Here is a 16,960-nt window from a genome sequence, read left to right as displayed (position 1 = left end):
CATAAATCGTAGATTCATAGAATTTTGCCCAAATAATGGGATCAAGATGGAGACAACAGTTCCCATGACACCGCAACAAAATGGCATAGCAGAGCGCATGGACAAAACTCTGAATGAACGTGCCAGAAGCATGAGGATACATGTCGGATTGCCCAAATTTCTATGGGCTGAAGCTATCAACACTGCAGCTTACCTGATCAACCGTGGGCCCTCAGTTCCTTTGGATGGCAGAATACCAGAGGAAGTTTGGAGCAAGAAAGAAATAAACCTTTCACACTTAAGAGTGTTTGGTTGTATTTCTTATGTATACATAGACTCTGCTGAAAGAAGTAAACTTGATGCTAAGTCCAACAAATGTGCCTTTGATGGTTATGGTGGTGATGAGTTCGATTACCGATTTTGGGACTACGAAAATCGAAAGATCATCAGAAGAAGAGATGTCATTTTCAATGAGAATGTGATGTACAAAGACATGTCAACTGTAGAATCAAGTAGCTCCAATACCGAAGCTGAAACAAAGGAATTTGCTGAGTTCGAGAAGATTTCTAGAAATGATGTTCAGATCAATCCTGAATCAGTTCAAGAAGAACCAGTCACACCAGAAATGAGACGCTCCTCCAGAATTCCTAAACCAACCCAACGATATTCTCCTTCTTTGCACTACTTATTGCTGACTGACAATGGTAAACCAGAGTACTATTATGAAGCAATGCAAGTGGAGGATTCAGTCAAGTGGGAGTCTTCCATGAAAGATGAGATGGACTCGCTTATGTCAAATCAGACGTGGGAATTAGCTGAATTACCACCAGGCAAGAAAAAGCTCCACAACAAGTGGATTTACAGGATCAAGGAAGAGCACGATGGGAGCAAACACTACAAAGCGAGATTGGTTATCAAAGGTTTTCAACAAAAGAAGGTATTGACTACAATGAAATTTTCTCTCCAGTCGTGAAGTTGTCTATAATCAGACTGGTATTGAAAATTGTAGCTGTAGAGAATTTACATCTTGAGCAGTTAGATGTAAAGACAGCTTTCCTTCATGGTGATTTGGAGGAAAAAATCTATATGAGGCAGCCAGAAGGCTTCATAGAGGCAGGCAAGAAAAACCTGGTATGCAGGTTGAAGAAGAGCTTGTATGGTTTAAAACAAGCTCCTAGACAGTGGTACAAGAAGTTCGATAGCTTCATGGGTAGCAGTGGTTTTACCAGATGCCAAGCAGATCATTATTGCTACATCAAGAGGTTCGACAATAGCTTCATTATTTTATTGTTGTACGTTGATGACATGCTCGTTGTAGGCTCAAACATGCAAGAGATTATACACTTGAAGCAAAAATTATCGAAGCAGTTTGCTATGAAGGATCTGGGCGCTGCAAAGCAGATTCTTGGGATGAGGATCAAGAGAGACACAAAGTTGGGGACTTTGATGTTATCACAGGCTGAGTACATCAACAAAGTACTCTCCAGGTTCAACATGCTAGATGCTAAACCAGTAAGTACACCTTTAGGTGTTCATTTTAGACTCTCCAAAGAACAGTCACCAAAGACGGAGGAAGAACGTGCACACATGGTGAAGGTGCCGTATGCCTCAGCAATTGGAAGTCTAATGTATGCCATGGTTTATACCAGACCAGATATTGCTCAAGCAGTGGGAGCTGTTAGGAGGTACATGAATAATCCAAGCAAGGTACACTGGGAAGCAGTCAAATGGATCCTCATATATCTGCGGGGTACTACAAACAAAGCACTTTGTTTCAAAGGTGGAGATACGATACTGACAGGCTATGTGGATGCTGACTTAGCCGGAAATATTGACATCAGAAGGAGCACAACAGGGTATGTCTATACTCTAGGAGGAATTGCAGTGAGTTGGGTTTCTCAACTACAGATAGTTGCTCTCTCCACAACTGAAGCAGAATATGTCGCTGTTACGGAAGCTAGCAAGGAGATGGTTTGGCTCCAAAGTTTTTGGAAGAGTTGGGCAAGAAATAAGAAAACAATGTCTTGTAACAGTCAAAGTGTTATCCATCTAGCAAAGAATCCGTCTTTTCATTCCAGACGAAGCACATACAATTAAGATATCATTTTATCCGATCTCTTCTGGAAGATGGGATTTTGAAACTTGAAAAGATTAGTGGAGCTCAAAATCCGGCAGACATGTTGACAAAAACGGTGACTACAGACAAACTGAAGTTGTGTTCAGCTTCAGTTGGCATGCTAGAATAACAAAACCAGAAATACTGCTGCATTGATCGAGGTGTGAAGACAGATTAAAATCAGTCTTCAAGTGGGAGATTGTTAAAAGTTAGTTCAAAGTTTGGCAACCAACTTTGAAAAATGTTTTTCAAAGTTTGGTAGATGTTTCTTTGAAAAACGTTTTTCAAAGTTTGGTAAAGTTTGGTAGATGTTTGTTGAAAATAGGAATGGGAAAATTCACTTTAGTCATTGCACTTTAGTGTATTTTCAAAGATTAGTCCCTAAGTTTCAACTATAAATTCCCTAGCTCATTTAGCTTCAAAATCATCCCAAATCCCAAATCATTTCTTTCTCCCAATACTAGAGAGTTTCTTGTGAGTAGTGAGTGTTTTGTAAACACCTGTAAATTTTCTCTCTTAGTAAAAGGCCTACAGCAGTCCGGAGACGTAAGCACAATTGGTTGAACTCCGTTATCAATTTTCGAGTATTATTTTTCCGCTTTTATTTCACATTCTTACTAATCTGGTTATAAGGAAATTACTTGTTTACTCGTTTATTTTCCAACAACAAGGGGTTTCACTTATTTCCAAGAGTTCATTCAAAAGTCCCGTGAATACGATGGAACCAATTTCAATAAGCTTGAACTTGATAAGTGATAAAGGGATCAAATCCTTGTCGTCTAGTGTTTGTGGTTTTTGTCCGACTGTAGGAAAAGAATGGATCACTCGTCATTTGACTAGAACTGGATCTAACAGCTCGAACTCCAAGGTTGGTTCTTTCAGTGATGAGCTGACAAACTGGAGATCATGAAGTGAAGAACATAATCACTTCACATATTCTAACAGAATGAATAAACTAAGCATGCATGCTTTCAAGTCATACTGAAAACAAAAGTTGAATAAATAAAAGTAGTTAGAGCTGAAATTTTTTTGAAAATACCAGTCGTGATGAAAGGTTAAACGATTTTAGCTTGATGCAAACCGAACATACAAATAAAATACATGACATAAACGAAATCGGTACTGCTATTGCCTAGAAACAACTAACTAGTTTAATGTTTTAAGATGGTCTCAACTTCCATTTTTAGACAACTGAAATGAAGTAATACAAACAATTAGAAAATAAGACATTCTTTCTTTGAGTAGTACTAGCCACATAATAATATAAGAGCATTTTTGCACATATGCCAACAAAGCTGAAGTTTCATGTCCCTAACATATATGAGAAGAGAGGAGTTTAATTCTAATATTTGCAGAGGATCTAGAACTCTTTACTATTGTGGATAAGACGAACAACAACCTCAGATCTTACACATATGTCAAATGGTGCTTTAATTGGCTTTAATGCCATTTTGACGACCCACATTTTTCATTCTCTTTGTGGATATCTCCGGCCATAGAAATGTGATTCGATGGGCCAGTTTTGAGATCAAAAGGGAAGGCATTGGAAGGTCAGCGATTGATATTCCAGCAATGAAGCTTGAGTCTTGTATCGAAGGTGCAATGAAATAGGTTGTTCTTAATTTGTGGCTCTTATATATCGTAAAACTACAAACTGTGCTCTTTCTTCAACAAAGGGGTTTGAGGAATCCTTTTTTTAAGTATTTTTGTCAAAGGGGGTTTTCTCGCTCGAAACTTGAGGGCTTCACAAAAAGAGAAAGAGAGAGGGTTTCATCGGTTCTCCAGCGTGGCGCTCTACTGTCCAGATAAGCTTTTAATAATCCAGTTTAGTTTTCTGTAACAGACATTAACGATTGTAGATGTCAAGTGATCATTTTGTTATAAATTGGTAACATTAATGATCAATTTGTAACTTTTGAAAGTTTAGTAGGTAAAACGAAAAATTACTCAAAGTTTAGTGACCATTGGTGTAGTTTAGCCGATTATATTTTATATAGAGCTATTTTTAATATTTCAGTGTATCTTTAACAAAGCCTTTAATCATGCCATTTTCTTTTCCTTTATTTGATGTCTCTAAAGACCTATTTCTTATATGTTGGAAAACAAATCGAAGCAATGGCTTTGTCTGAATTCGGACAAATTTGGGAAGTTATACCGTGCGACAGTCGTAATATACGGTTAAGAAATGTATTATTGATTTTATTATTTTTTTTAAAAAAATAATAAATTACCTAAAACATTATTATTTTACCTAAAACATTAATGTTTTTAATATTTACGGTAAAGTACCAAATAATAACAAAATCGGTAGAATAAATAACAAAACCAGTAACACTTTACCAGATATGTTAACAAAACCGGTAAAACTCCCAATAATAACAAAACCTGTAGAAATAATAATGTTTTCGGTAATTTTTTACCGGTGTTGTTAAAAAAATAATAACAAAACCGGCAGCGTCTTTCGTTAGCCGTATATTAAGGCTGTCGCACGTGAGACTTTTCCGACAAATTTAGATACTCGATTGTTTCTATTTTTTTGTGCGGTAAAATACATTTCGTGAGTTATTCAAGTTCGATTCGGTCAAAGTTTAATTAATAATAAAATCAAACAGACTCAATTTGAGCTCAAACTTGACTTAAATTCTTAACGAGTTGAAGTAACTACGTAATACTCGACTAGAAAAGCTTACAAATTATTCGAAAAATAATATATTTAAATTTTAGATTTTTTAAATTAAATTATTATTAGTATTAACATTTATATGTTATTTTTAACAAATATAATAGAAGACTTTTATATAGTTACGGTTCAGGTTCAAATCGACCTTTAAGTTTTTGATTTCATGTTTAGCTTAAAAGTTTTAAGCTTGTGAGCTTTCGAGTTGAGCTTTAACTTTTATTTCATATTCAAGTCGAGTTTAAAAATATTAAAATCATAAATTTTTGAGTTAAGTCGAACTCAACAATACTCAAACGTGACTCGTTTACCATCCTAATTCTGTTAAACTCTTAGCAAAATTTTATTGGAATTTTACAGTTTTGGAGATCAAAAAAGATAACCGCATCTGGCTCTATGGGTCAAATTTTATACCTTTTTTAACGTAATTTATTTAAAAACAGCTGGACTAAAATTTTCAATTTAAAACATCATTTAACCTCTTTTTTTTCTTCTCATTTTGTTAGTCATTAGTCTATAGCTTGAAATTTAGAATCAAATAAAATTTAGCCGACAATTTAGAATGTATAGTGCAAGTGAAAAAATACACACAACAACGAGAAGTTCAATTGTACACTGCCCACAAACACAGTACTTAAAAAGATACACATGTTTACATAAAAGCTTAAATTGATGCAACTGGTATTCATAACGCCTATACAAACTTTTGAAAAAATAACACATCGATAGGTTCCACGATGCCACAAGCTTGACACAACAAAATGCTTTCTACAGCAGCCATGGTTACTCCTTTCAACTTCGGTTTTTTCGCATTCCCTTTTTACCGGGATGCAAGTGACCAAAAGTTCAACAGAAATGAAGGTACTGCAGCAAACCAGCAAATGAAGGCCATTGCAGTCGAAGTTTCAAACTCTGCACAATGGTTCTGTGCACAGCTATCAAGATCGTTGTCGATAAGAACGGTGATCCCGGCAGAAGCACAAGCTGCAGCAAATGTGAGAGTGGATGTGATCTGCAAGGTAAAAAGTACATACGATCAATACACTAAAAATTTCCAAAAACCGAGGAGCTATGTAGTGAACACATAATACGTGCAAAGACAATGGAGAGGTAAAACAAGGCAGTGGAAAAAAAAACTAAAACTGTTTGAGCTCTTAACTAATGCAAGTCTGGAAACCATGGTGAATGGTAACACTGATTGTCTTTCCAATCAAATGCAGTCCACAGAATTAGCTTGCACTGCGTATGCAGAAGCTTTGCAAAGTTTAGTCTTCCAACGCAATTAGTTCTACGTGTTTCCTTGGAATTGCTATACAAGTAGTTCAAGAAATCATGGAAAACCAGAGGTATCTTCAAACAAAGACTGGTAAAAGATAAGAACATTATTTCTGGTTCGAATAAAATCATATAGCAAAGTGCTATCAGAAGCTCAAATCCATTATCCTCTTAACTCCGAGTTATTTGTGACTACTCATTGTAGGCCAATACAAACACCAATGTCGATGGTACTCTACAACAAAACCAATGGCAAGCCAATGATTTTGATTGGAAAATCATATTGAAGACTATTCATGCAATTCCAGCTCTTTAAATACCAAATTTGTCAACGAAAAAAGAAAATTGAATAATATTCGAATGAGTCATTATTAACTGCAATTTTCAAACAGGAGAACGAAGCTTTTGTGCAAAAAGTGTCACAAGGTAGACTGAGCAGTTCTGAATGTGTCAAAGCCAATGGTTGAAGGCTTGAAGCCATAGCAGACGTCACAAAGTTAACAGTAATACATGTTAGGATAAGTTTCTGAGAAATTCAGACATAAACTTAACGATTTTCATGATGTTCAACAGAAACAAATAGCATATCACGTGTTCCAATCATTTAGCTTCATTTGTAGCAGTGAAAGTAAACATCTTACCGCATCACCAATAGTAAACAAAGTAACAACACGGGAATTCTGCAAGGAACGTCTCACTGAAAGGGCATAAATGTCAATGATAGCAAGCGATAAGCTCCACAAAATCTGCAAGCCAGTGGCAGCAACAAGGTAGCTGATGTAGCAAATACAAAATTCCATGTTATGAAAAAATCATGATAACATCATATGCTGAATATAGACACAAAACTAGTTGCTTCACTTTGTTAATCATGAGTGAATTCCAAAGTCAGCAGAAAGATTGCATATAAAAGACGTTGAATTTGAGTAAAGAATCTATTTAGAAAAATCAAAATCTGAGAGTCGAATGTTACAACTCCTTCCAAAAAAAAAATAGAGGTCTAAACAAAACTACATGCTCCTCAAAGAGCCACGAGGATGAAAACGTCTCTCTTGCATGCCCCATTCTATGATCGTCAAAATGCACAGATAATGGAGCACGTTGAGAGTTTGATGTAACATCATGCTACTGACCATTTCCATTTTCTAAGAAACAAAACTAGAGAGTTTGATGTAACATCATGCTATTGGCATTTTCCATTTTCTAAGCAACCAAACTCTATTTTCTTTACGTCTCTTTCAGAATTTGATATAAGACCTCACTTAGCATGTAAAACAAGTCAAGTCTAAAAGATGCATAATATCGGTTTCTTTCGCTTTCTTATCCAAAAATTAATAATTAAAAACTAGAGAGCTCTCAAGTGTTCAACTTTGATGTGTTGTTCAAAATGGGTTTTTAACATTTAATACCCTAAGACTAACCTTCATTTCATTAAATATACTAGGTCATTACACTTTTCATCAGATGTACATCGACAAACTAATATAGATGCAACCAAAGATAAACCAAAATGATTAGATAGAATAATGGCAATGCATGTAGCAACCAATCAAGCAGCCTTCTTACATTCTAAAATCATATTCACATGTAAACAAACAAGGCTCTATCATTCGATTTATAGCATCATTCCCATATTTAGAGTTTGCAAATAAAAAAGATCATACGAAAAGAATCAAATATTGAACCTCAATTCCTCATCATGCTCAAATATTGATCAAAATCCAAACCAACTTTTAAGCAGAACAGAAAAAACCATAACCGAAGGAATTACCAAAAGGCAGTAACAGATGGAAAATCACTAGTGGTAGCCATAATACAAAGTCCCACAACTGCAAAGGCAAACTGACATATCCTCAACACAAGCCCTCCTAGTGTACCAGGCATTCCCTGAAGATCCTTCATCCTCACTGTCGGTACCTCGTTGTTGCCTCCTTCGCCTCCAGCTCCTTCAGTGGGAGGTGGATCTTCTTCCACTGGGTGAACCGAGCCACGGCTCACATTCATCTCTTCCACTAAAACTCCTTCAATTCATACTCACAACTCCAGAAACTTAACAGATAACCAAAATTCACCTTTTCTATTCCTCCAACTTTCACTACAACCAAACAGAATTCAACCGGATTAATCCCCCCCCCCCGCAAAGTATATAAGCTAAACCATCGCTATTAAATAGTATCACAAAGTTCTCATCAATTGAAACATCAGCTCATCTAACATAACGACAAAAGAGTTGATCAAAAAGAAATAATCAAATCAAATCTTATTAGCTAGCAATGGATCGAGGAAAAAGAAATAACAACAAGAGTTCACAGTTTCCCAAAACAAAGGAAAACGCGGTTACCTGAAAGTAGGAAATCTGAAGAATTAAGGGAGAAGAATCTGGGATTAAGAAAATGATTATTTCGGTGGGTGAAGTCTTCAGGTTTAAGAAAATAACAGAGGAAAGGAAACTGGAAATAAAAGGGGAGTAAAAAGAAGCTCTTCAAATTTTTAGTAGTCTTTTCAGATTTTGATTGTGTTTGTTGCTTGTAGTTGGAGAACGGTAACTCTGAGCTTATGCTGGGAAGATACCGGCGACGGAATTTGGTGGCGGAGGGAGACCAGTTCGGAGACAAGGCTGTGTTTGCGAAACAGTTCAAGGGTAATTCATTCTTTCTAAACCTACCTTTCAAAATGATTGCTTAGCTTTTATTTTCGCCCAACATTTTTTCTTGAGTTAATTGAAGGGTAAACTATGAATTTAGATTTAGTCACCTAATTATTTTAATCTATTATATTTTTTAAAATCATACTTATAATTTTATTTTTATTTTATTTTATTTTAATCATCTACTGTTAAAACTTAAACAAGATTATTGATGTGATAATTCTTTTAACTTTTTTCAATGATGAGACATTATCTTGTGATAGCTAGTCGACATCATCGTTATTTTTTTAACGGGAGTAATTAAAATAAAATAAAAACATACTAGTATTAAGTATGATTTAAAAAAATTTTGAGTGACCAAAATAGAATGTTAGAATAGTTGGGTGACTAAAATATATAATTTACCCTTAGTTAAATCACACATCTAAATTATTATTCTTATTTGAAATTGGTCCTAAAATTCTTAAATATTTCAATTTAATACTAAAATTATAATTATCATTTTAATTTATCCCTTAAACTTGTAAATATTAGACTTCATTATGTAATAATATAATATGACATAAATAATAATTAATATTAAGTTTAAATAAAATAATGATTTTAAATTTTGAAATATAATATAAAAAGAATATAAAAGAAATAAGAGGAAGAAATAAAAATAAAATTAACTTTTCAAAATTTTTTTTGAATCAGACCTTTTAGTTTTATTATGAATAATGAATTTGGAGGGATATAATGATAAGATACAATATTAATTAAAAAAACTCGGCACATGTAAAAATAATTAATGTTCATATGACGAGTTTGTCCAAATAATATTTTGTTCTTCTTTACTATTTTTTTTTCTTCCATCCAATTTTTTTTCAAAATTTTTATTCATTTGCTTTATTGTTCTTCCTTAAGTTATTTGGTCGAAAGCAATGCGATCAAGATAAAAATTTCTAAATATAATTTAAAACCTTTTCGAGTTAACACCTCAAATCCTATTTAAATTTTTTAAAGACTATCACATTTGTCGTCAAAGTGACTTATATTTTTTAAATCAATATAGGTGATGATTTCTCAATTTAAAATAATTTACATAAAAAATTAGACCTCTTTATTTTAAAAATTAAATACACGAATAAAAAAATTATAAATTTGACTAAAATAAATTTCAATCTTTGCATGTCAACTTAAGTAATCATTTATTATACTCGGGTGATCCATTCAGACTCATCCGATGATGTTTTTACCTTATTATGAATCATGAAATCTATAACATGCACACAAAAACAATCTAAATGCTAAACGTATAAAGCTCGACGGTATACATCTAGTCTATTATGTTTCATAAGTTCTATAAACATAAACATGCAAGTCAGATGTAAGCATAAAGGTAAAAACACATCATACCTTTAATTCACATGGCACAAGACATAACAATCAAACAAATCCACACAACTTTGTAAATAACGGAAGCATTTTGGACCATACAACATCAAGATTATCACTTAATAAGTATCCTGTGACCCCCTCAGACCGATGTAGGTAACCTGATCTGATCTAGGGTGTCACATTAGGGCCACCGGAGCGACCCACCGTAAAAATAGCGGAAAATTTAAAACTTTTATTAAACATGTAAACTCATAAAATAATTTATCATTATTCAGAAATAAATCAGATTTTCAGACTCGTATATAAAACAAAATACAATTACATGCTCCTAATCACATGCACCATACTCTGCAAGCAACGCCAGAAAAACTCCCTTGCTGATGTCGGTAGATGCACTGATACGATTCTTTTAACCTACAATGGTGAGTAATAGAGTAAGCTTTAGGAAGCTCAGTAATACAATGCTACCAGTTGATGCTACATGACATGCAGATAAATGAGAAGCCATATAATTTTCTTATTGAATCAGACGTATACCAGTTTGCGGGATAATTTGGGGTTCTATTAGTAGTTCATCGAGTAGAAGCCATGAATATCACAGTTCATAGGAAGCATTCATAGTATCACGTTTTCATGAGGTCGAATAGGATGTCTAGTGTGTTCAAATCAAAACCAGTGAAAAGATATAAATCTTTTAAAACTATAGTTGAACCCCCAACCAAACTCCATTATGCAGTTCCCTAGGACTGCGTCCGTAGGGCTTACCCTAAACACATAGCAAATAGAGCCAACCAAAGGATATTCCTTGGGGCCTATGGACCTACCCAAGGGTATCCTTAGATTCGTAGGGTTAGCCTAAGCATACAACAAAGGAAACCAACCTAAGGATATGCCTTGGGGCCTATGGGCCTACCCAAGGGTATCCTTAGATCCGTAAGGTCTTACCAGCTGGATCAGAGTAGTGCCTTCATACTTCAGAATCCTATCCATATAAAAATCTAGTAGAAATCAGTTTAGCCGTAAATCGTAATACCTGGATCGTGATCCAGTAATATGTCATAGCCGTTATAATGAAATAAATCATATAACCAATTTCCACCTGTACACCATAAGTAGTCAAATGATTAACCCAAGGGAGTACCTTGGGGCCTGAGAGCCTACCCAAGGGTCCCTTAGGTCCGTAAGAAATTTCCATCTTGATCAGAGCTGTACCTCCAGTCTACCCATATAATATCCCAGTAAAACAATTCGAGTATAACCAGTGAACCATAAAACCATGGTTCATAAACCAGTAGTTTTCATGGTTCCATAAATCAAAACTAATTCATATTTTCGATAAAAACCATAATCGTAAACCACTTACCATGTTGTCATGGTTCATAAACCAGTAAATCAATACTTGCGTTAAAACTCATTTCAAAACATATAAAACCGTCATGGTCATGTAGTATATATGGAACACACTAGAGGATCCAAGTATTTTTTCAGAGGCAATTTGTAGTCATCAGTATGGATAACAAGAAACTTATGCAATTTGATCGGATTCCAGGAACGAGGTCCTATTGAAGATAATCGATTACTAACTGATCTAATCAGACATTTAAGGTTGATACTTTAGAATTCCACTATGATTCATGTGCATCAGGAAAGTGTTCAGTAACCTTTATACAGAATAATTCTAGATTCAGGTTTACTGAGAGTGATTCCATTACCCAAACAATCAGGGGTATTCAGGAATATACTTTGAATTCATAGGATTTCATCCCAATTGAACCAAATGGGGTATTCAGAATCTTTTCATTCTGCGTTACTTATGTGTTCAGACATGACCGAAGTGATTTAAGATGAAAATGTAGAAATTAAGATTCAAGACATTTACAATTTATTTCGATCGATCGGATTATCAAACAACTCGAGTTACACAACTCCCAGACTAATGTATGTCAACAAGTCCATTCAATGCCCTTCCAAGGTATACACCCTTTAATACTAACAATTCTTGCCCATTGATCACCTTCAGAATCATCACTGAATAAATCTTAAAGAGACGAACATATATTCTAATGGACTTTATTTCATTTCCATGTTTCAACTAGATCAGGAAATGCTGACGTACTGAATTTATGATTCATAACCCATAGGAATGATATATCATGTAAGTTCATCCGAGTTTCCAGACTTATCCCAATCACTTACTTAATTATCATTCATTGAGGTTGCTTAGTTCATTTAGTAATCAAGTTTATCCCTGTTACTTCGGGGTTTTCCAGATTAATTCAGACGTTTCTGAATTTTGAATACATATTGTACTTTCGTTCAGTTTAATTTAGTCATATAATATAGTCATTCTGATATTAATGGTTGTTTTGACTCACGAATATCCACTTCTTAGTATCGAATGAGCTCTAGAGTTGAGCTGAGCTAAGTACTTCCAGAATTATCATCAATCCAAACTTGAGAAGACGAACACACATTCAAGTGATATCTATGCCATTCAGGTATTGACATAGCATTAGAGTTGATCTACTCACTTAAGTTGTGTTCCATAACTTTTAAGGGTAATACAACACCTATGTTTATTTGAATTCCTTAATTAACCCAAGACATTTACTTAGTCTAGGCCATAAGGGTATTTTGGTCATTTTGGTGCTCAATGTATTTCCATTCATTTCAAAGCTTGAGGATATCCATTCATTAATGGGCTTGGTGATATTCTTGAGTCATTTCCATTACAAAGGTATTTTGGTCATTTTACAGATCTAGGGTATTTCAATCATTTCCTTCCGTCCTGTCTTATTATTTAATTCAAACTTATCATCTACTTCAGTCATTTCAAACAATTCTGACAAAAGAACACAATCGATAAATTATTCTTCAGGTATTTACTCATAACTCAGAGATTTACGGATTATCAGGAAAATTCAGTATAAACGTGTGAACTTAATGATGAAACTAGTAATTCATCGATTTAGGCATAACTGCTTGAGTACTTTTTCATTCAGGGTCAATCCAGGCTACTTTTTCCTCTCAAGGGTAATTTTATAATTTCTTAACCATATAATTTCTGTATTAAAACTCTTAACAAAGATAATTATAACTTAGAGATTCTAGGGTTAATCACTTTTCCGGATAATCTCTAAACTTTAAATTATTCCTTATCAACTTCCAGAGTCAATTCTTGTCTTTTTACAATATAATGGTATTTTCGTAATTTTAATTAATCGAAGTATTCTCATAAATCATCACTTAAACCGTATTCGGTTCGAATCCATCCATAATCAAACAGGCATAATAGACCAATCATATTTATATATCCAAGCATTTATCCATTATCAACATGTTCCATAAACCATAAAAAGGTAGTAATGTATTACCTCATTTTCGTGCCATACTGATCGATCATATAAATTCCATTTGAACGTCCTCGATCTTTAATTCAACTTCCAATAATTCCTCAAATACATAATAATAGAAATTTCATCAAAAGCAGGGCTTAATTCTGAAAAATAGATTGAATCAAGCGATAAATCAGTGAAAAGCAGGTTACTGGGTTCGAATTTGGTAACACGGACCCCAAAAACAGACTCAGGACAAAAGTGTCAGGATAGGTATACCCTGAAAAAGTCAACGGTCGATCAATGGTCAATGGGGTCAACGGTCAACAGCTCAGTCAATAGGTTGGGTCGGGTCAGACCAGTCAAGCCGGTTCAAATCTGCCTACTGTTTTGCGAAGGGGGAGCGTGAACAGTGCTAAGGTGTCCGAAAAATTTCCAAAAAATTTCTAAAAATATTTTATGTCATTTTGAGACACTTACCAAGCTCGATTCACAATTTTGAATGGCGGAGAACTCGATTTCGAAACGTCGAAAACTTTGACTTCCTCACCCTTCCATGCGTTAACGACGACGGCGATGCGACGGACACCGGTGGACTCGGAACTACACAAGGAACATGATGGTGTGGGAGGTTTACGATACTTCCGATTGAGATTTACGACGAACGACGCTGATTCACGATGAGAGGTTTGAAGGGTTTTGTTCTTCGGTCGACAATGAACACGATGGTGGTTTCAGATCGTCGAACGGTGGCCAGACGGTGAATAGATCGAAGCTCAAACTAGTTGACCGAAAAATGAGGAAAATTTGCAGAAAGCATACAGGGAGGGGGTTTATAATTCAACATATAAGAAAAATGGGTAAATTCAGGACTGGGTCCTTGAATTTCCTACACTTCCTAAAATAGTCTGCTAACTTTATGATTTTACAATTTAATCGCCCAATTTCTTCCAAAATATCACTTAAATTCCTTACTTTATAATTTCTAAAAATTTATCCCCTAAATTGGGGTGTGACATATCCAAATCATGTAATATCTTGTATATGTCAGATAAGGCATGATACACATAATATCATAAATGACAATATCATCTCTGATCACGTGACATCAGGATTACTACTTGATATTTAATACATTAAAACTAAATTAAAATAAATCTATAAAAAAATTTCCTACATTTAATATACATTTTTTACCATTTAGTCAATGTCAAAAGACTATATATACATATGCTAGTGTATATATTATTATTCTTTCTATAATTGAACCAAACCAAAACTAACACATTTTTATAAGGAAAATATATATATATATATATATATATTTCTAAAAAGATAGACAAAAAATGACAAGATCTCCAACCATAATAATTTTGACCTAACATAATACCTAACCCCTATTGCAAATTCCAATAGACAATTTCGGTATTAGTATTTGGGCAGTATTGATACCTCACAAAGAAGAAACATTGATACTCTAAGTAAAAATATCAATATTAGATTAAATTCTAATAGACAAAGACTGTTGAAATATATTTTGATATAACAATTAAGGCAAAATGATTTTAGACTTGAATTGAATTTATTCAAAATTTCAATGTTTTAAAAAATAATTCAAAGTCCTTAAAAGTGGATTTGAGCATAAAATGATTTTCATGTACAAGAAGTATCGATATTGTTCTTACAGTATCGATACCTCATGAATAGTACTGATATTGTTCATATGGTACCGATACCAAAGGTAAGGGAAGTATTGATACTTACTAGGTAGTATTGATACTACCAACATTGCTCAAATTCCATAATGCAAAAATGGTACTGATACCCAAAGGGGTATCGATACTACTCCACATAGTAGTATCGATACCATAGGCATAGTATCAATACCATCAGGCTCCAACGACTAGTAACGGCTAGTTGATTTAAAAATAACAAAAGTAGTACCGATACTCCCTTTAGGAGTACCAATACCCTCTGTAGTGGGTATTTTTATTTTGCAGAGATTTTATCCCCAAACGGCTCCAAATCATCCCCAAACGGCTCCAAATCATCCACAACTTCATTCCAACATATAAATACAAGTTGAGGACACTTGAAGAAGGGTTAGAACACCTATTCAAGCAATCAAACACAAGAAAATAAATTTTCATTCTTATTTTTCTATTCTCTTGTAAATATTGTGTTTTAGTGAGCCTAAATTTGTAAACACATACCTTATAAGAGTTTTCTTGTTTACACTATCTTTCCTTTTGAAAAAGGGCTTTGGTTATAGTTTAGCCAAGTGAAAAACTAGGGAGTGTAAAGCTTATCTCTTGATCCTTTAAAAAGAAAGAACAAATTAGTAAATTTGTTAGAAAATCCTAAGTGAGGAGCTTAGGTAGTGGAAGTAGACTTAGTTGAGAAGTTGAACCACTATAAATCGCTGTGCAATAGTTTCTATCTTTTACTCTCCTTACTCCCTAAACAAATTCTTGCCAACTCACCCCCTTTTAACTTTTTCGGTTGTTAATTCGAGCTTCCGCAAATACTAACAAAGACTAGGACACCCAACTACTTAAAGGAATGAAGATCATCTAAAGTATATGAATGTTAAATATCCAGATATATTCCCTCATATGATAAGGCACTTTAGTATCAGTGCTAATGCACTTTCGTATCAATGCCAAGACACTTTAGTACCAGTGTTAAGGTACTTTAGTTATATGATGGTATCACCATTATGTTCCATAACTCCGAACTGCACTCGGTGTTTTGTTGTGAATTTATGTTCGATGCATTTCATTACCGTATGATTATACTTGTTAGCATACTCATTTAGTGGATACATGTAGTATGGTAGATTATTTGTTTTGTATTGATCTCGTAGCTCAACATCGCAGGTTCTTAAGTGCTAATTGAGGAGTTTATCGTCAGATTGTGGATTCCAGATTCAGTATAGCTTCAAAGTACGTTTCAGTTATTTTAGAGGACATGTATTTCATAGACCTTGTGTATAATTGAGTCGTAACTCCTTCATTAAGCTTTGATGTTTTTGAGATGTTATTTTAGGAGCTTCCCATTTTTAAAACTTAAATGTTTATGTTTTAACTGTAGATGGTTTTATTATGAGTAATGACTTAAAAAATGATTACTTCAACAATTCTGTGTAATATTCAAATCTTTCAAATTTTGGGTTGAATCAAATTTGGGTGTTACATCCTACACATTTTGACCAGTCCAGTGACATGTTATATTCATATCATATAATGTTCATGTCTATCATATCGTGTCTAATATTACTAGATATATTCAATCAAAAAGATAATATTACTAGATTCATAAACACGTCCATTAGTCATGACTAGAGTGAGGGAAACAAGGACAACTCACTGATACGGCATGGCTTTTGGCTAAACAATCACTGAAGAAATTGCCACAAAAGCCGTTAGATATGCCGACCAGATCATTAGCAGGCGGCGGCTCTAAGTTTTGAAAGTTATAATGCCGCTCTTCACCGGCGCCATCGCTGCAATTGTTCGGTTCCACGTCGTCGATCGGCAAATGGAAATCCT

At 34.3% G+C, this 16,960-nt stretch overlaps 1 protein-coding gene across 2 annotated transcripts; it reads right to left on the bottom strand.

The window, feature by feature from the left end:
• Positions 1–5,375: 5,375 nt before the first annotated feature.
• Positions 5,376–8,716, bottom strand: LOC120199999 (CASP-like protein 5A2). Of its 2 annotated transcripts, none has more exons than XM_039200952.1 (4): positions 8,389–8,716; positions 7,819–8,257; positions 6,689–6,821; positions 5,376–5,784 (listed from the first exon to the last, which is right to left on the bottom strand). In XM_039200952.1, the coding sequence occupies exons 2-4, from the start codon at positions 8,049–8,051 to the stop codon at positions 5,593–5,595; spliced, it is 558 nt and encodes a 185-aa protein (XP_039056883.1). In that variant the 5' UTR covers positions 8,052–8,257; positions 8,389–8,716; the 3' UTR covers positions 5,376–5,592. The 2 variants fall into 2 exon arrangements, with proteins under 2 accessions (XP_039056883.1, XP_039056882.1); XM_039200951.1 differs by having other exon boundaries at positions 7,819–8,142.
• Positions 8,717–16,960: the final 8,244 nt, after the last annotated feature.

This window comes from Hibiscus syriacus, unplaced genomic scaffold (genome assembly GCF_006381635.1).
Source record: "Hibiscus syriacus cultivar Baekdansim isolate YM2019G1 unplaced genomic scaffold, ASM638163v2 tig00005858_pilon, whole genome shotgun sequence".
NCBI classification, from domain to species: domain Eukaryota; kingdom Viridiplantae; phylum Streptophyta; class Magnoliopsida; order Malvales; family Malvaceae; genus Hibiscus; species Hibiscus syriacus.
This window is presented reverse-complemented; position numbering and strand designations above follow the sequence as displayed.